This window comes from Elephas maximus, chromosome 19, assembly GCF_024166365.1.
Source record: "Elephas maximus indicus isolate mEleMax1 chromosome 19, mEleMax1 primary haplotype, whole genome shotgun sequence".
Taxonomy (NCBI): Eukaryota; Metazoa; Chordata; class Mammalia; order Proboscidea; family Elephantidae; genus Elephas; species Elephas maximus.
In genome coordinates, this window is record NC_064837.1 from 46,600,806 (window position 1) to 46,621,268 (window position 20,463).

Consider the following 20,463-nt stretch of genomic DNA (forward strand, 5'->3'; position numbering starts at 1 on the left):
ACATCCTGCTAGCTGGGGATGGCAGGAACAGGCAGTCACCTGCTGACTTTCTTCCCTTGAGAGACAGAGCTTTCTCTCATGACGGGACTGGGGGCAGGGTGTACCCCATTCTCTCTGTCCTCTACCCAAGCATGTCTCCTCCCCTCCCCCAAAGTTACCAGGGGCTAGGCCTTGGTGGGGGAAGTTTGTGGGGGTATCATTCCAGTCAGTCATTAAGAGCATCAGTGGGGCAGGGAGCTGAAAGCTCAGACCCTCCCTCCCCTCAGGTTGTGGGGGGACAGCTGAGGCCACAGGAGGAGAAAAACAAGCATGTGTCTTTAAGACTTTGTGCCAGTGGGTCTGGATCTCTCTCGCTGAGTGACACCTGCTGCTGAGTGACACCTGCTGCTGAGTGACACCTGCTCCACCCCAGCTTCCATCTCCCCTGGCCCTACTTCTGGGAAGATGGGCAAGGTGGAAGGCTTGGGGCCTGAGTGGAAAGCTGAGACTGGCCACACAGATCTGCTGGACTTGAACGTGATGCATCAAAGGGTGCAAAACAAATCACATCTCCATCTAAGCTGACTCTCAGCACCTACCCCTTCGCCCCCTCTGTGCATCAGCACCTCCTACATGCCTGGGCTGGCAACCATGTGGCGGTAACAAAGAAGCAGGCTCGGGAAGCGGCCACAAAGGACAGGACAGCAGTTTTATATATGGCAAAATACTTCTCCTAAGGGAGTACAGACAGACATACAGATAGGGGCGCAGGACACAAGACAGGGAGGGGAAAGGGTTGGGCAGTGGTGTCTTCTAACCAGTGAGTGGAAGCTGCACCCCACCCCCCAGGTGGGAGGTGGGACAACATTGGCACAGGAGGTGGCGAGACAGGCATGAGCTGCCCATCCCTGAGGTGGGCAGCCGGGCACAGCCCAGTCCTCGTTGGCACAATCGGCTCTCTCTGGCCCAGCTGGGATGCTGGGGAGGGGCAGGGCTGCTGGGCGATAGGGATACTGAGGCAGAGGGGTACCTCAGGGAAGAGGGGGCACCAAGGCCTCTCCTGGGGGTAGTAGACATGGGTAAGAGACAGGATCACAAGAGGCAAATACAGAGCACAGCAGCAGTCAAGCCCTCCAGGGGAGATCCGAGGTCCCAAGGCAACCCCTGGGGTGGTGATCACCCCTTGGGCACCAAGCCACAGGGCCGCTCCCCTGGGGCCTCAGGGTCAAAGTGGAGTTTTTTGGTTTCAAAGAGGCAGGCCAGTGTTACATGGGCTCTACACTCGGGTGGCACAGGGATGGGGGGCTAGGACGCAGAAGGCCCCCTTTTTTGATGGCAGCAGGCAGGGGATGTTGTAGGCAAAGCTCATTCCTGGGGCAGGTGAAGGCTCAGGCATGGAGGTGGTAGGGTGAGTAGAACCATCTCAGGTTGCCTGCTCCTCAGGGTTCTAGGCTCTGGGCATTGCCATGGCCATGGGACATGAGTGGGCACAGTACTGATGCCTGCCAGTTTGTACCCAGGCCCTCCCCAAGCAGAAGCACCCATGCTGTAGCTTTCACCTACCAGACAATGCTGCCAGGAAGCTGGGGAGAGAGGGCAGGTGGGGTGAGGGGCACTGGATCTGTGGTTTGGAGAGAGGCCTCGTGGGAAAGATGCCGTGGCCTCTGTCTCCAGGAAAAGAAAGGGCCATCTCATTTGGGTCCCTCACTTAGAGTCCCGAGTAGAAAGAGTTAAGGAAGTGCACCTTTTCTCTGGGACAGAGAGGGAGAGTCCCCTGAGCTGGGGAAAGAGGACACTGCAGAAAGGTGGGTATTCCCCATTCATCCACAGCAGGCAAGGAAAAACCTACAGCTGGGGCTTATGGGCCTCCCAGAGGCTGGGATACCACCAAAGAAACCCCAAACATTGAGCAAAGGCCTCTGAAAGGAGGGAGGCAGTATCTCCTGGAAGCAAGATACATCGCAGGTAGTGACCCCTCTGACCCGCCCTTCCCAGAGCTCAGAGCCCTCCTCCCAGTCCTGTTGCCTCTGCCTCTCAGCGGATGTAGACACCTCGCCCCCAGCCCTCCAGCTCATTCTTGTTGCGCCCCAGAACTGGACCCCCACCCTCAGCGCAGTAGCGGGCCTTATTCCGGCCCCGGTTCCGGTTGTCAGTCAGCTCTTCCTCATAGTCGTCTTCCTCATCTTCCCAGGAGCCCTGCCGGGCTGGTGGGGTGCTGCCCCCTGCAGGGTCTCCAAGCCCCGGCCCCTCCGAGGGGTCAGTCTCCATGTCCACACACGAGTCTCCCAGCTCCGTGTAGGCAGAGTTTCGGCTGCCAGGGGTGTCAGCATCAAACGTGTCTTGGCGGGGTAGTGCCCGCAGGGTGCCCGCCCGGCCTGGTGGGTGGCTGCTGGAGTAAAGGCCTGGGGGCTGGCCCAGCTCCCCCGGGTACTCGTGCACACTGACGTGCTCCCCGGTGGCCCGTTCCAGTGGCTGGTCCCCGGAAGCAAGGTAGGGTCCCTGGTTAGCAGGCAGATGGCACACACCATGCAGATCAGGCAGGGGTAAGAGAAACACAAAGCAAGGTAGGTTAGTGACAGCACCAAGACACCCAGCCTGGCTGAAGGAGGAGGGTGCTGGCTCTAGTGGATGGGCAGCAGGGCAAACAGCTCTAGCTGGAAGATGGACTTCAGGGCATTTGCTCCTTTAGTGGGAGAAGGGGCGCTCAGCCTTGACAAGGCATGAGGTGTGAACTCTCATGGTAACCATGGTGCAGAGCCTGTGGAGTTAGTCACCACTTCCTCAATGCACAACATTAATGCTGTCTTGGGGTTCATCATCATTAACAGCTCATTAGTATTGCCCCTCGTTAGTGGTTGATTGGGTTAGTCACTGCCCCCAGCTTTCCAATATGTTAATGGAGAATTTTAGCCCAAACTCAAGCTCCTTCAGCTCACACCAGACTCCAATCACAGATTTCTAGAACCCCAGGCTTCTCCCCGCATTCCCTAGTCAGATGGCACCCTCTAAGTTTGAACCCTCCCCTGCCTCCAACAAGGACTCATCAAAGCAGCTGCTGGTAAATGCTGATGGGTCTCCATCCGGAGACAATGGGGGATGAGTGGTCCAATGTTCTCATCACCAAATACCATGTGAAGGTGACCTCATGATCACTGCCACCATGGAGGCTGCTGGGTGGAATGAAAAGGGCCCTAGGCAGGGAGTTCAGAGGCCTGGGTTCTAGTCCTGCCCCTGTCACTTATAAGCTATGTGACCCTGAGCAAATGACTCCCCTCTCTGTGACTCAGTTTCTCAGTTGTGATGAGGACAGAGGTTAGGCTAGAACAGCAGTTTCCAAACTGTTCCCTGAAGGTCTGGGGTGGGGGAGGGAGGGAGTGGGGGCACACAGTAGTGGTTCAGTAGCTCCCATGGGGGGAAAGGAGAGCCTAAGCCACTAGTTCCCCCTGAGCAGAGCAAGGGTGCTTTGTCTCCATACTGAGCTTCCGCCCAAGATTCAGCAGACAAACCAGCTCTGTGGCTGAAACGGATTTGAAAAGCAAAGGTCTAGAATGATTTCACGGGTGCCTCTGGCTCTAACCTAGAACCATATACTTAATGGTGTGGTTTCTGAGATGGACTGTGGCTCCCATGGGAGGAGGGAGTAGGCAGGGTGGGGCACCTACAAGAGGGCCTTTTCTGGAATCTGTTTTTCTGGGAGGAGGGTGGAAGGTACACCATCAACTCACAGATGATGCTACATTCTGGGTCCCCTCTGGGGTCAGGGCTCTGGGGGTGGAGGTGATCTCCAGGGGTTTAACGGCCCCAGCTCTGTGGGTTTCTCTGGATCTGAGGGCCCCTGTTCTGTGGGTACTTTCTGAGTGACAGCCCTCTGTGTCTGGTCTAAAACAGGTGTGAACCCCAGCAACTGAGTCTATCAGTCTTCCTCATGGTTTCTTCCTAGTCACTTATAAGGCCCCCAACCAGGCCTCATATCCAAAAGCCCCAAGACAGCAGATGTAGCCCTATAGAATCAGGCCCAGGGAGGCATCACTAGCCAGCCCCAGTCCGATCAAAAACCACAGACACCAGAAGCTGCTGCTCACCACGTTTTTTACAAAATAAAGCTCTTCCCTTCCTTCCCCCATGTTCCCTGCACTCCAGTTCAAGCCCTGGGTGGGAAAGAAGACCGGTGGGGCACCCACTACATGGTGTGCTCCTGCTGCTGGGGCACCGTGCTGCCGCCCCGCTGCGAGGCCTCCAGCCCGCCCCAGAAGCTGAGATTTCTCCTGAGCGAAGTGAGCACCTGTACCTGGAGGTTGGAGACGGGGGCTGGGCTGGCAGCCAGGGCTGCGGTAGCCATTGTGCGGTTCAGCAGCGGATTGGGAGGAGTGCTGCTGGGCGGGTGAGTGGCCTTCCAATAGGCTTCCAAGTATTCGGCCAGGTGCTCGCAGGCATCCTCCAATTGATTCTCGTCCAGGATGATGTCAAACATTTCCTGTGGAGGTGGGGTTAGGGGCGGGCCTGGGATGAGCCAAGGAATGACCAGGGGGTTGGGGGTGTGGCCTGGGTGCAGTGGGTAGAGCCGACGGGTTTGAAGGACAAGGTTAAAAAGAGGCATCTGGATGTGCAGGAAGGGGAAGGAGGGCTCTTACATCTGTAGACTGGCAGAACTGCAAGAGGTCCTAACACTCAATCCAACTCCCTCATTCTAGAAATAAAGCTTGGATAGGGGGTTTGACTCGCCATTTCGGAGAACGGATGCTCTGGGGCTTGAAGCCAGTCTCTGATGCCCTATCCAGTGTTCTTTCCCCAAGGCCCAGCCTGCACCTATGGGCCTGGCCCAGGTGTTCCTGGTCACTGTCTCTCCCATGCGGGTCAGAGGAAACCAGGAGAACTCAAATGCCCGCCCCCTTTCCCCAAGAACTCACGGGGGGACATTGTGCCAGCTTCTCCGAGGCTGCTATTTGGACATTGAGGTGTCTGGACTGAGACTTCCCTCGGGACTTGATGAGCCTCTGAAGTACCTGGTTGGGGGGACGGGGGGAGAAGAGGAGATAGAACCACCCAGCAATGTGCCAAGTCAGAGGGACAAGACCTGATTGGAGTTAGTACAAAGCACCAGTGTCAGGGCCAGGGGACGTTCAATGACTCTCAGCCCCTGCAGAATTGACCTCACAGGCCCTGTGTTCACCCTACACAATGCACAGATTCTATCCTGGGTCTTACGGTGGCCTATCCTGGGAAGTTCTTCTTTAGATCTAGCGGTGTCCATATGAAGGGCAGTGATTCTCCTTCTCAACCCCTCTAATCTTGTTTATGGAAACCCTGGTGGCGCAGTGGTTAAGTGCTACGGCTGTTAACCAAAAGGTTGGCAGTATGAATCCACCAGGCACTCCTTGGAAACTCTGTGGGGCAGCTCTACTCTGTCCTATAAGTTCGCCGAGTTGGAATCGACTTGACGGCAACAGGTTTTTTTTTGTTTTGTTTAATCTTGTTTATAGGCTTCATTCTCCAGGCCAAGCCCCCAACCCCATGCTAACAACAAAACAGCAACAGCCGTCCTATATACCAGCACTGTTCTGTTTTACATGATCAGTTCACCTAATTCTGACAATAATTTTGTCATAAAGATACTATTATTCTCCTCATCTCAATAATAATAATAATAATGGCTAACACATAAAGCCACAACCTTAACTAAGTAACCAAATTTATCATCAGTGATGCGACAAACTGACATTATTGTTCCTACCAAAAATACAAAACCTAAATCTCGTCATGAGGGAACATCAGACATACCCACATCGAAGTACAATCTACAAATAACTATACTCTCTAAAAACATCAGTGTCGTAAAAACCCAAGAAAGACCAAGAAACTCTTCCTGATTAAAGACGACTAAAGAAATACGACAACTAAATGCAACATGTAATCCTAGACTGGTTTCTGGATTGGGGGAAAACTGCCATAAAGGGCAATATGAGAACAGCTGGTGAAAACTGAAGAGGGACTGAATATTAAATTAAATAACAATTCTTGAATTTGATAACTGTACTATGGTTATATAAGGTCCTTGTTTTTAAGAAATGCATGCTGAAGAATTTACGGATAAAGACCTATAATAGCTACAGTTTACTCTCAAGTGGTTCAGGAAAACAAAATGCATAACATACATAAAGATAGAAAAAACAAAACAAATGTAGCAAAATGTTCAAAATTAATGAACTGAAATTGTACGTTTTAAATGGCTGAATTGTATGGTACGTGAATTATATCTCCATAAAGTTGTTAAAAAAATTAGTGAATCTGAGTGAAGGGTGTTCAGAGAACAGGGGTCATAAAGTTGTTAAAAAAATTAGTGAATCTGAGTGAAGGGTGTTCAGAGAACAGGGGTTCTTTATACTATTCTTGTACTCTTCTGTACCTTTTAAATTATTTCAAATTCTAAAACTTTAAAAAATAGATGCTTTGTAGGTACCAGGAACTTGGCCTGGTTAATTCATTTATTTAATCTTCCCAGTGACCCTTGGAAGATTATTACCCCTGTTTTACGGATGAGGAAACTGAAACATAGAGAAATTGGCGACTTGCCAAAGGAACACAAAGTTAGGAAGTGGCAGCACTGGGACATAAACCCAGGCAATCTGGCTCCAGAGTCGACGCCCTTATCCTCAGTGCTCTATGGAAGGGGAAAATAGAAGCATCTGTTATTTTCTATTCTAGTTCACAAAGTGTTTTCACATCCATTATCTCATTTGGTCCTTTCAACCACCCCAGGAAGTACTACTTAAATTCTACTATCCCCTTTTATATCATCAGAAACTTAGGACTCAGAAACTTTCAGTAACTGGTCCAGGGTGCTCAGCTCACAGGGTGCTATCATGAGATGATAACAGTTACCACCACTGGTGCCCATTATGAATCAGGCAGTATACTGGCTCTATACATCAACCACCTTCAATTCTCTCAACAATAACACATTTTGTTTGTTTTCCATAAATAACAACTTTTAATATTTTGATGAACATACTGCCATAAACACCCAGAGTGTATATGTATAATTATAGATAATTACGCTGCTCTATAACCTGATTTATTCATTCACAATATGTCGTGGGAGTCCATTTTAGTCTTCCATTGGATATTGGTATTACCCACCATACAAAACAGGAAATCAAATAATCTTGCTGTTACTAATGACAATTTACATGCTTGTAATTCTTTGTACCTAAAAATCTGTTGTCAGTGTTTGATGCCACATAACCTGAAGCTGGAAGGAGCTCTCTGAGGAGTCCCTCTCTCTGCTTTGTTTGATAATCCCCATTTTATAGGTCAAGGAACAGAGGCTCAGAGACGCTAAATAATTCCCTCAAGATCCCAAGCTCATTCAAATAACAACAACAAACAGAGCTCGGATTTGAACCCCAGGCTGTCTTCTGACTTCAAATTCTCCACCTAAACTCTCCCTCCATGTTTCTCATCTAGAAAGGAAAGTTAATGGAGCTGCAATATGACAGAGAAGTAAATCAGCCTTTCCACTGGTTTCCTCTCTATCAAGGTCCAAATGAGGACAATGCAGCAAAAAGATCTGAAATCAGGAGACAGAAAAGACCTCCCAACTGCCAAGGAGCTGAATGACACTGGGACAAAAAGCACAGAATTCTCTCAGTTTTCTGGCCTAGGAACCAGAGGCCAACCAGAGTGGAGACAAGAAACTGGACTGAATGATCCTAATAATCATATTAATAATAGCTAATACATGATGAGGTATGTTGTACCAGGTCCTTTGCTAAGTGCTATCCATTCACATTAGGTTGAATCTTCACAATATCCACATGATGAAGTTTTACAAAGAAGGAAATTTTGCCTCAAGGAGATTAAATCACATAATTAGTAAGCAGTAGAGCTGGGATTTAAACCCAGGCAGTCCAACTCCAGAACACTCCTTTTAAACCATGCTGCCCCCGTAGTGGTTAAGTGCTACGGCTGCTCATCAAGAGGTGGGCAGTTTGAATCCGCCAGGCGCTCCCTGGAAACTCTATGGGGCAGTTCTACTCTGTCCTGTAGGGTCGCTATGAGTAAGAATCGACTCGACGGCAGTGGGTTTGGTTTTTGGTTTTGGGCCCCCAATAGGGTCAAATTCCTATACTCACCTTGGGAGAGGTGATCTTGATGTAAACAATGATGGGGGCCAGTGAGGTCTTGGAGAGCTGGGCTGGGTGGTTGATGGTGTCGGCATCCAGGGCCACTAACTGAAGGGTCCGGGCCAGCTCGAAGATTCGTTCAATCTCACTCTGCACCTCAGCTGATGAGCAGGGAGTCACGGGGAGGGGGGAATGTAAGGAGGTCCCCCAAAAGGCAGTGGATAGGTGGAGAACTTCTGGAGAAGACTCTGCCTACCACCTCCCAGCCCTCCCACATCTGGCCCAGAGGCTGGAGGGTTGAGGGGACGAGGGGGTGGCCTCCTCACCCAGACTGGAGCGTGTGTTAGAGCGCTCAATGATGATGTGCTTGCTGGGGTTGTTGAGGACTGAGCGCTTAGCCAGAGAAATGTCTGCTGTCACACGAGTGATGGAGATCCTGAGGGAGAGGGCAAGGGCGGCCAGGGGTCAGGGTGGGCTGGGATGCCCTGCCCACTCTCCAGGCCTGACTCTTACCCCTCAGTTCAAGAGTCCCAGGATTGTCATTCAAGCCATCCTGCATCTCATCCCCAGCAGAGAGCCACAGTGGGAGAAAGAAGCCAGCTCCCAAGGAAGCTCTTACCTGCCATCAAAACGATGCTTCAAGAAGTCAAATAAAGCTTTCTGCATCATGTCTGTAACCTGGGGTTGGAAGTTGGGGGCAGAGGAGAGACAGAGGAGAAGTCAGGCACTTAAAGCCATTCAGGAAGGGTGGGTGCTGGCATTTGCACCCTCACATTCCACTTAAATTCCCAGGTTGAATGGGCCTCAATGGGGATGGGGTTCTCTTTGGGTCTGAGGGGCATCTAACAGGGTCTTTGATTCCAAAGGCCCTTCTAGGTGGTATCTCTGTGAGTCTGGCCTCTTCTAGAGGGTTTCTGTAGGAGACTGGGCCCCTCTGGGTGGGTTTCCCTGCGGGTTTGGACCCCTTTGGGGGGTTTCTCTGAAGGTCTGTAGCACTCTGGAGAGGACACCCTGAGGACCTTGGCTTTTCTGGACAATTTCTCTGGAGCCTGGAAACCTTTCAGTGGAGTCTCTCTGGAGGTCTGGACCCCTCTGGGACCATTCCCCTCCAGGGGCTCCTACCTCATAACCCTTGAGCGACGGTCCCACCAGGATGATGGGTCTCATGGAAGGTACCACGTCATAGGGGGGCACATGCTCTGTCTGGGGGGGAAGCAGGAAGGGGAAACCCCACAGTGGAGATAGCATTAGCCTTTCTCCCCCAGTCTCCAGGTTCCCCCATGCATCCTTCCCCCGCTACCCCCGGCTGTCCCAGAGCCCAGATGTGGGGGTTGGGGTTGAGGTGGAGAGGGATGTCCGGGGAGAACCAGGAAGAGTAGGGGAAAATGGGAGGCAGATGTAGGAATGGATGTTAGAAGGCTCCCCAGCTCATCCCGGGGGGCAAGGAGGGGGACACAGAAAGCTGTGATACTCACCGACTTCTGCTTCTGTTTGGCTGGGTCCAGAGATTGCCAAGAGGGAAAGGGGAGGGGAGAGGGGAGGGTACCCAGGCAGGGGCAGAGGGCAAGGAAGGAGCCAGGACAAGAGAGGGAAAGCGGGCAGACGAGGAGAGATAACAGGGCATGCGTGTTAGTGACAGACAGAGCCAGAAAGAGGGGACGGGACCCCATGCCAAGGGGGAGCCAGATATAGCCCTGGATTGGGGCTGGGAGCAGGACTAACAGTCCAGTGGACTTGGGAAGACTTAGACATGCCCTACCCCTCTTCTGGGTCTTGGAAAAGAACTGGGAGAGTGACGACCCTAATTTGGTGCCCACTTCTGCTACAGTGCATGCCAACCTGCCCAATTTAATGATTCCCTTGACTGTCTTGCTCTGCAGCCAGCAGACCCCCACATGTCCACCACAGCCCGTTGGGAGTCCAAAAAGGGCAAAGAAGGAGCAACTTCCCTTTACACGGGAGGGGTGCAGGGGCAAACACTGGAACATCCCATTGGTAGTGAGGGAAAAGGTCAGCTTTCATTATCACCAGACACTACTTCCTCAGGTTGGGGCAGCCCTCCAAGGGAAAGGGGACTGTGATTGCAAGGACCATCCCTTTAGAGGGCGGACAAAGGTGGGGTTGTGTATGGAGATGGAGGTGCCCATTCTGTGTGTCACTCTACCCCTCCCTTCCTCCTCAGCAGGAAAACCTCATTCCCGAGGAGGTCAAGCTGGTATCACAGCTGAGTCCATTCTAGTTCCCTCCCTCCCTCCACCAAAGACCTGGGCCCTGACCCCCTCCCCTCTCTCAAGACCCCAGTGGGAATTACCTTCTTAAAGAAGGGGATGCGTTTGCCATGGGGTGGTGGGGTGGTGACACTGCTAACACTAGTCTTAGCAGAGCCACTCTGCTCACCAAGCTCTGCCTCCTCATCCTCTAACTCTAAGGGGTCTAATTCAAATGCTAAGTTAGTCATTTCGTTACCTGAACCGGAGAGAGATCAGGAGAGAGGGAGGAAGGAGGCGAGGTGGGGAGAAGGAGTGAGATGGACGTGGAGACACAAGTACAGAACGGAGGGATGGGGATGGGGAAAAAAGAAAGAAGAAGAGGTGAATGGAACAGGGCTGGGGGAAATGAACAGGGGGCGGGGAGTCAGGCAGAGAGATGGAGCTACCAAAGAAATGGGAGAGGAGAGACATGAGGGGGTGGGCGCTGACGTGCCCAGTTTGTAGGGTTTCCTATTCTTCATGGAGGGGGTACCACTGGATGTGTTTGGTGGACTTAGGATTGGGGCGCCCTCTATTGCAGGGAAAGGAGGGGGCAGGTAGTGAGGAGATCATCCACCCAGGAACCCCCCCAGGCCCCTGGGGTGGTAGCAGCTCTTACCACTGGCAGGGGGCGTGGGGCGGCGGGTGCCAGTCACTACATCTCCCAGACTGGAGCTGGAGTTGTCACCTGATTTGCTGTGTGGGCACAGAGGCAAATAGAGCTGTGAGCAAAGGGGTGGGGGTAAGGGTGGGGGTGGGCGTGGGGGTATCTTCTTCTCTCACATGGCACCCTCCCTGGAGATTCTCCAGCCCCACTGGTGATGCCACAGGCGACTCCGTGCCCTCAGGGCTGCAGGTCAGCCCTTGAGGTACAGTCCTGGCTTGACAGCCTCTCCTTGGGATTGGGAGTGGCCCACCCCCAGGCAGATACCTGGAGCTGAGGCGGTTCTGCCGCAGCTTCTGCTCCTGCAGCAGGCGCAGACTGTCCAGTTTGACAGGGCTAGGGATGAAGCCAACCTCACAGCCCTCCTTCACCAGCCGGCCGATCCACCAGTCATTGTTGTATTTCTGCAAACCACAATAGTGGGTGGGGTGGCAGAGACAAGCAGGGGAACTGGAGGTGCAATCCAGCAGCCACCCTCCAGCCACCTCCCCCAGACTTGCCCACCCTGTCCAGGGAGTAGTGCCCTCAGAGAATCCTCCCCACCAGGCTCTAGGCTCTGATGCCCCAATTCTCAGGACAACTCTACCACTCACATCCTCTCTGACCGTGGAGCATCCCTCCCCCAACACAACCTTGTTCTGAGAGTCCTCCCTCCTCAATCCTCCGCCCCCATGTGCACACCCTACCCTGAAAAGGCAGGGAAAGGTGCAAATGCTGACACCCCCATCACAGGCCTCATCACAAATCCTCTCAACAACCTTGCGACCTAGGCCTATCCATTTACCTGTTGTCGACAAGTCGATTCCAACTCATAGCGACCATATAGGACAGAGTAGAACTGCCTCATAGGGTTTCTAAGGCTGTAATCTTTACGGAAGCAGACTGCCACATATTCCTACTGCAGACAGCTGGTGGGTTCTAACTGCTGACCTTTCAGTTCATAGCTAAGTGCTTAACCACTGCACCACCAGGGCTCCTTTGTGACCTAGGCATTACCACCTATCTTACTAATGAGAAGTCAGAGGCTCAGAGAGGTGTGAAGGTTTGCCCAAGGTCACACAACAGATTCAACCCAGCTCTGTTTGGCTCAGAAGTCTCTTTCCCTACAGCTCTGGCTGCCCCTCTCGTGGTACCCACTCCCCGGCCCTCCCTCCAGATGCCAAGTGCTCTCCCCACCTCCTTGATGTGCAAGAAGTCCTTGGGCTCAAAGGTGATGGACATTCCCTGCACAGGTACCTCATCCCCCGGAGATGGGTTGTAGCCGACATTCGTGCGCACAGCAAATGCCACCGGCTTGGTCTAGAGGAGGTCCATGGGGGAGGATGGCAGTCAGAGGGTTAAACCACAATGCAACGTACAACTTCCTGATAGGGATGGTGATTATGCGGATGTTTGCTTTATAAATGATTCATTAAAATGTACACATGTGATTCGTGTAGTCTTCTGAACGTAAGTTAAATTTCACGATAAAAAAAGAAAGCAAAAAATAGAATTCAGCCCTCTCAGGATGTAGGGAGGCATTGAGTGGTAAGTATTTGTGGTGGAGGAACCCAAATTGACACCAAAAAGGAATAATAACAACAGCACTTATCATTTGGCATGCCAGGTACTGTGTTACGTGTTTTACATGCGTTATCTCATTCATTCATCACAAAACTCTATGAAGTTAAATATTATCATCATCTTCACTTTAATGAGCGAGAAAACCGAAGTTCAGACAGGTTAAGTGACTTGTCTAAGATCACACGCCTAAGAGGCAGGGCTGGGATTCTGGCCCAGAAAGTTTGACTCCAGGAAGAAATGGAAATGAGCCATTTATCAAGCTCCTACTATGTGTTAGAAACAGTATTTCTGTACTTATTATACTGTATAAAGAGGCAGGTGAAGAAGCAAAGACATATTAAGGCCCAGAGGCACACAGCTAGGACGTGGCTGGGCCTAGATTTGATATGGGTCTGTCTGGGCTCCCTCTAAGGCCTGAGGGTGGAGGAAAGGATGCCAGCCCAGGCCCTCCCCGCTTCTTTCCCACCTTGGCTTTTTCAAGCTGTGCTAATGCCTGGCGCTCTGCCTCCTTCCTTAAGGCTTCTCGGTCCTCCTCCAGAGATACATCGGAGTCTGATGGACGGCTGGTGTAGGACTCCGCCGAGCCCTGAAGGGAGAGAGGACCAGGTCAGGGCCAATGCTGCCTTCCTCCCCCTGCTCCAGGATCTCAAAAGGCATGGAGGTGCCACCCACTGTGGATGGTTCAAGCCCCAGCCAGCCCAGCAGGTTGCCACAAAGGCTAGGAGAAAGTGGTATTAGATGGAAGGGGCCAGGGGCCGATGTTTGTAGGCCCTTGGGAAGAGTGTGGCCCTGGGAAGGGTGACAAAAGTAAGCAGGGGGTTAAGGCAGGTCCAAGGACAGCTGCTTGGGGCCCAGGGAGGGGTGGGAACCTGATAGGGGCACGATGTAGGAGAGGAGTGCCAGGGGACGAGTCTCCACTCCCTGCTCCTCCTTCCCTCCCCTAACCCAGCACTGGCTAAACAGACACAGCAGAGGCCCAGTGGTGTCCCTTCCAGGGACTATAGCCACCAGCTTAGGCCTGAGCTTGCTGTACTATTGGAGATAGACGCCTATCCCCTGCTCCTCGAATTGGTATTGCCAGAATCAGGCCACCCATACAGAGCCCCAACCCTTAGGACCTCAGAAAACACAAAAGAGAACCCAAGAGTCTCGGGGTGGTGCAGGCAGAAGAGACAAGAGCAGCAGATAGGGCAGGCCCTTCCCCAAGATGGGGGCTGCCGGGTACCAAGATGAAGGCAGGCTCAGAAGACTAGGTGTTCCAGGAAGCTGGCTCTGACCACACTGACCAACCCCAAGCCCAGGGAACTGTTTTAGGGATGCACACGTGTGTGTAAGACACGTGTAGCCTGTATGCATCTCTAGAGTGAATGAACATGCTTATTCATGCGTGTGCTTGGATGTGCAACTCCAAGTGTGTTTAGGAGGGTGTGTTTCCTGGAATGTGCTGTATGTACATGACAGGGTGCATACAGGTACACATGAGAGGGGGAGCCCTAGGTGTCTCTGTCCCTGTGAGTATGAGGCATGTGAGGGCCGGAGCTGGGCAGGGAGGATTTGTGTGTGTCTGGGTGGGGGTGGTGTGGCCACATGAGGTGGAAGGTAACGTGGGGAAGAGCAGGACTGCAGAGAGGTGAGGGCTCTTTCCTGAGGGCATCAAACAGTCTTTTGGTCAGGAGTGCCCATTAGCTTGGTATGGAGGGGAGCTAGGAAGGAGAGCAGACAAAGTCTCACTTTCTCTCAGATGTCTCTGGGCACTAGCTAGCACAGCTGTCCATCCCTTGTCCAGCCAAATCATGAAAATGGAAGACTTGTGGGGGGAAAAGTTGGGGTGGGGGACTCACTAATAGATGGTGGAAAAGAGACATGAATGAAGGAGAGCGAAAACTAGCTAATCTGCCACCCTCTGGCCCTCCTGACTGGAGGACTCAGAGTCGGGGAGACAGACGCACAGAGAACCAGAGAAACAGACCCAGAGATAAGGTAGCAGAGAATCTGAGAGGCCCGGAGAGGCGTTCACTGACCCCAAATACACAAACACACACACATACAAGGACGCATCAGAAAAGGCGGGAGGCAGGGAAATGGTGAGAAGGCAAAGAGACAGGCTGGGGTGAAGGCCCCCCTCCAGCTTTCCTGAGGGGCTGTTCCCACCCTCCTTCCCCAACCCCAGCTCACCACCATGAGGGTCCGGCTGGGCGCCTCCATCCCGGCGCCCTCGGTGCCTGGCCCTGCTGGCCTAGGGGGTAGCCCAAACTGCCCGTCCCCCCCAGGGGGTTCAGGTTACAAGCAGAGTTGCTACATGTGCAAGCTGCTAGGGTATATTTAGCTCAGGGATGTGGCAAGGACTGCTCCCCCCACTCGCTGCCACCTACTGGGGGTCAGGCCTGGGAGCTGAGAAGAGGAAGGGCTGGAGGTTGAGGTAGGGCAACAGATCTGACTCCCAGGATTGAGAGTCCCTGAAGGAACCAAGGTCTTCTTCTTCCACAAGGGGCGACATGAAGAACAGTGTCATTCTGCCCAGCCCTGGGCCTGGCCCTAGCCCAGCACTGCAACAGGAGGGAAGGAGAGGACTTCTGGTCTGTTTGTGTACTTAGGAAATGCTAGGAGGAAGGCCCCTTCTGATCCTCTCAAGTCAGGCCTGGGCTCACACGTGGCAAGTGTGGAGACAGAAGAATCGAAAAGAAGGACCTCACTCCAATTCGTGGTTCATCTGCCTGGCACCACCCTCTCTCTCCTGGCCCAAGGGAAGCTGGCCTCCAGGGGCCTCCTCCTCTCTACTGTCCTCTGCCCTCATATACCCAGCCTGTTTCCTCTTCAACTCATTCCTTTCCCTTGTCTGATCCTGGGCCCATCTCTCCTTTTTTAGGTACCAGGTTTTGTTGAGATATTCAGTAGTCATAGCAACCACATGTCTCTCTCACTGCCTCTCCCAGAGCCTAGATGGCCTGGGGTTGAGAGTTAGAATAGAGATGAGGGTAACAGCTTCCTGGCTGAGAAGAGAAGACCAGAGAAAGCCATTCTCAGTTTTCCCCCTTTAGTCAGGGGTACTGGACTAAAGTCCTCTCTAAAATCAACTCCCTTCTGCCACTATCACCATGCATATTAAAGAACACTTGTATCTGGGTGTGAAGAGGGCATTTCCCTAACCCATGCCTAACCAGGGCTCCAGAGACACAAATGTCCTAGCTCCTCATTTCTTAGGAACTGCCTCTTCCCCACCCTGCCAGATTCTGGGGGAGGACATGGAAGCAGACAGCCGGCAGGGGGAGTGGGTGACAGCCCGAAGCAAGCTAGAAGGAGGCAGGCCAGGCTGTCCCTGAATGAGATGACGCAGGCAGGCAGCAGGGGCTGGTGCCTGGTGCTGGGGGAGGGGGAGGGTGGGGGCGGGGACTGAAGGAGTGGGTGCAGCTGACAGCACATTCAGGAGAGGTCATGGGGTGCCAGGGTGATGGGGTAGTTCCAGGCAGGTGACAAATGATGTGGGGGAGGGTACCTGGAGAAAGCCTCAGACCCAGCTCACCCATGCTGGCCTCCACCAGCCAGCCACCTCCCTCTTCTCAGCCCAGTCCCCCCCTTACCTGGCGGACAAAGCTGTTAGATGTTGTATCTGAGGACGTACTCCCATCCGACCTTTTGAACCGCCCTTTCCTCTTGCTGTATTTGCCCTAGAAAAGCAGGGAAGGGACAAAAGTGGAATCAGGGAGGACCTTTTCCAACCCTCTGTCCATAATCTGAACAGCTCCCCACTGCCCCTATCTTCTTCCTTAGGTGGTACAGTCCAAGGGGAGGGAGGGTCTCCCACTTTCCCAGAGAGGGCGCAGACCACAGCCAGGGAGTGGGGGACACTGCAAGAGAGGCTTAGGGGGTCACACACAGAAACTCCTGAAACAAGCCAGGAGGCTAAAAAAGGAGAGGTGCTGAGAAGCTGGCGGCTCATTAGGCAGCAAAGCTAATTAAGATGCAGGGCAGGCTGCAGAGGCCTCAGGGGAAGGAAAAGGCTGCCTGCAGTGCTGTCGGGGGGTGGTGGAGAAAGCCAGGGAAAGTCCCCTCCAGAGAAGGCTTGAATGTGCCAGTGGTCCCCAAAGAGGAGGAAGAGCCAATCCAGGGCCCGGCTGGGCTTCACCCCTGTGCCCAACTCTTTCCTTCGTTTTTCCGCAGAGTAGGGAGGGGAGCGGCAGCTCTGAGCACTTGGAGACCCAATGCAAGATTTCCGAGGAGAGGATTGGGAGGGTATTTGGAAAGGAAATCAACATCCAACCCTGGCCCAGCACCATGGGGGCAGATTCCTAGCTGGGCCCCGGCAGGGCCTCGTTCCACCCCCATCTCACAATCACAATAGCCACACCTCTCCCCAAGGGGGACAAGGGTGATCAAGGTTCCACCCTCCATCCCAGCTGCCACTGCCCACACCCTATCCCCATGGTATCCACCAGGCTATGTTAATCTAAATGCCCCTGAGTCCCATCCCAAGTTGAGCCTAGGACAAGTCTAGCCCCACAGGTCTCCCAGAACCAGGATGGCTCAATCACACAGACCAAGGCTCCTGCCTTCGGTGGAGTGGACACTGTGCCTCACCCCCCTCAGGCAGCCACAAATTCAAGTTAAAGGCTTCAGGAATTTCCAGGCCTCCTGGAAACGGGGCTTCTTTGCCCTTCCCAGTTCACAAATACACACTTGGCCCCAGGCCAGTCCAGAATGGAGGGGGGGTTGTGATTGAGAGTTCATTCCCTCCAAGCCCCTCCCCCTGGCCTCCATCCTAGTTTTATTTTGGCCAAATAACCTGGATGAACCATGACCAGATCAGGGGTTCTGGCTCTTAGGACCTGGGGACAGGAAGGAGGAGGGATAGATGGAAGAGAAGGGCACTTGGGGACCCTTCAAGGGTCCTCCTCTCTTCTCTTCTTTCAAACTAGACATATACCCAAACTTTAGGTTTGAGGATCCCTACAAACCCAAGAGGATCTTCCAGTGAACCCCAGACTCTCATTCACAATGCTACCACTCCAGGCTGGGAAAAGGGAGTGGCACCCAGAGGACAGAGGACAGCTGAAAGGAAGGCCCCAGTCAGCTGCCTCCCAGACTCCAAGGGGCCTAGGGTGGAGGAGAGAGGTATTTTTAGGTCTGACCTGACCCCCCTACATACGCATCAGCCACATTATCATGGTGGTTACAGTTGTTCCACAGCAAGAGAAGGGTTAACTCTATCCTAGTCTTGGGGTGTTGCTGGACTGGAGACAGAAAAGTCTCAGAGAAACCTCCTGGTAGGACCACCCCAGGCCCTGCTGGTCACTCAACGGGCATCCACCACACCCAGGAATGCCCCTTCCTGGGGGTAATCCAGGGCACGGGAAAAGTGCGTGAGTGGGGGCAGAGTGGCAGACCCCTCCCTCAGGTAATACAGCTTCTTCTCCTTCAGGATAGTGAGCTGGCTTGCATCCAACTTTCCAAACTTTGGAAAGCCAACATGGGCGTGGGGGGAGGGGAGTTGGTCCAAGCTACCGGGGGACAGAGGAGCCTGGGAGGGATTCTGGCCTGGAGCTGGCCCCTTCCCCCACCCTCGAGGGCCAGTGTCCGTGGCTTCAAAGCCCTGTTGGCACCGCCCTCTGACCATTGCCTTGGCCATCTCCCAGTGCTACCCCCGTCCCACCCACACTCGCCCAGCGCCCCAGAACGTGCTCTGCGTCGCCCTCCTTGTCTGAGCTCGCTGTCCAGCCTCCTTCAACCTCCCCTTCTCAAGGCCCGGATCTCCCCCGTCAACAGCCCCCGCTGTTATCTCACTGGAACCGGTACCCGAGCAGCAGGGACCCTGACGCGAAGGAGGCGAGGGTGACAGGCGGCCCGACTGCCCCCTCCCCGCTCCACAGCACCCGCAGCCCAACTCCGGGCCAACTGTCTATCAATCATTAACCCGCGGGGCTGGGGGACGCGCAGGCGCCCCTCTCCCCTCCACACCGAACATATAACCCCTTCCTCCCCGGCGCCCCTCGAGCTGACCCCATCAAGGTCCGCAGCAGTGGGCCCCTTCCCGCCGGCCTGGCCACCGCGTCTCACCTGTGGACTGGGGTCGAAGACCTCCATGGGGATCTCCTGGGAAGGTGGGTAAGGGCTCCGGGACATGCTGGCCTTCTGGACCATGGAGAGGAGCCTCTCCTCCGGCCGCCGGCCCGGCCCAGCCGGGCGCCTTCAGCGCATGGGAGAAGCCGTCGGAGTCGAGAGCAGCGCAGCGCAGCCAGCACCGGCTCCAGCCACCCAGCCTGGCCTTCGCCAGCCCCCTTCCTGCCTTCCTTCCCTCCTCCCTCTCTCCCTCAGCCGCCGCCGCCTCCTCCGCCCCTGAAGGCTCCGCATCTCCCCCCGCCCCCTGGGCTCCCACCCGCCCCTCCCTCGCTCCCTCCCTCCCTCCCTCCGCCCGGCCGGCCCCGCCCCTCGCAGCCCCTCCGCTGGCTCCGCGCAGACAATAGGAGGGCAGCGGGAAGCAGACACGCCCCTCCCGGCTCGGGCGGGGGCCGATCGCTGGCCTCGGACTGGTCTCGGACTCGGGCCGCCTGCTCTGGGGAGAAGGACAAAACCGCTGGGGGCGGGGGCGGGGGGGGGTAGGTGGAACGGTGTTACCAGTGCATGCCAAGTGCTGATGGGGGGAAATGCTCGGATTGGCATAGCTGGCACCGTCGTCCCTCCCAACCCCGGGTCCCAACCGCGCTTCTAGTGGGTCTCCCCAGCCCACTCCTGCTTGGGCCACCGGAACTTCCCGGTCCCCGTGATTCTGGGACCTGGCTTTAACTCCTTTCTTCCCAGCGTAGGGCTGAAGCCGCCTTGAACCGAACAGAAAGGTCCCTCACCAACTTGCCTCTGGGGGTGCCACCTGGGAACTAAGGCTGGAGTGGGGAGGGTGGCCAGAGGGAGATCTCTACGGAGACAGCATCAAGAAGCAGTCCCCCAGAGACCCCAAAGTCTTCTGCCCTAGTCAGTAGCTGGGATCCCCCAGGGCGTTCCAAAAGTCCAGGCGAGGAGGTGCCCATTTCTTGGAAGAGGGAGAAAAGTGGAGGAAGAAATGCTAAGCTGAGAGAAGAGGAGAGACTGGTTAATATCAGATATCATGATCTCTGACTTAAATGGCTCCCCTTTCATCTTTGATTTGAGAACAAATGTCCAAGGCCTGCACTCTGCCCACCATTACTGGTTCAGAGAAGAGAAATGACTGATTCTGGCAAGAGACCTTGGTGTCAATTTGACTCAGGTTTTTGGGTTGTGTGGCCCTGGAAAAATCACTATGCCTCTTTGAGCCTTAGTTTCCTCACCTATAAAGTGGGGTTGCTGGTACTTCACCTGGGGTTATTGGGAGGATGAAGGAGAATAAAATTAAATGATGGATTGCTGGGGTTTGGAGATAGATGCTGTTAAGTGCTGTGTAAGAGTCAGTCGTGACACGGGAACCCATACCCTCCGTACACCATCCCTTCCCCTTCTCCACACAGGCTGAGAGATGAGAAGCAGAATGGATAAGACTTGCCCACTCCCAGTGACCCTAAAATAAAGCCAGCCCTTTGTGTTCTGTTGGAGGGGAGACTGTGGGATATGCTGACTCCTCCTCCTTAAGGAGGATATGATTACCAGTGAATAATCAGCCTAGGAGTGGGGATGAAAGAATAAAATGAACCCAAAACCAAAAAACCAAACCCACTGCCATCAAGTAGATTCCAGCTCATAGCGACCCTATAGGACAGAGTAGAACTGCCCCGTAGAGTTTCCAAGGAGAGCCTGGTGGATTCCAACTGCCGACCTTTTGGTTAGCAACCATAGCACTTAACCACTATGCCACCAGGGTGCACATATTGGCAGTGTTCCAGGGCTTGTTGACAAATAGCTCCAACCCTGAGCAGGGTTCCTG

At 53.9% G+C, this 20,463-nt stretch overlaps 1 protein-coding gene across 1 annotated transcript; it reads right to left on the bottom strand.

Annotated features, from left to right (window-relative positions):
- Window positions 1-674: 674 nt before the first annotated feature.
- Window positions 675-18,893, bottom strand: CACNB1 (calcium voltage-gated channel auxiliary subunit beta 1). Its single transcript, XM_049860682.1, has 14 exons — window positions 18,630-18,893; window positions 16,157-16,243; window positions 13,045-13,164; window positions 12,192-12,314; window positions 11,283-11,419; window positions 10,971-11,047; window positions 9,578-9,597; window positions 9,225-9,305; window positions 8,722-8,780; window positions 8,429-8,538; window positions 8,112-8,263; window positions 4,887-4,982; window positions 4,268-4,453; window positions 675-2,478 (listed from the first exon to the last, which is right to left on the bottom strand). The coding sequence occupies exons 1-14, from the start codon at window positions 18,711-18,713 to the stop codon at window positions 2,014-2,016; spliced, it is 1,797 nt and encodes a 598-aa protein (XP_049716639.1). The 5' UTR covers window positions 18,714-18,893; the 3' UTR covers window positions 675-2,013.
- Window positions 18,894-20,463: the final 1,570 nt, after the last annotated feature.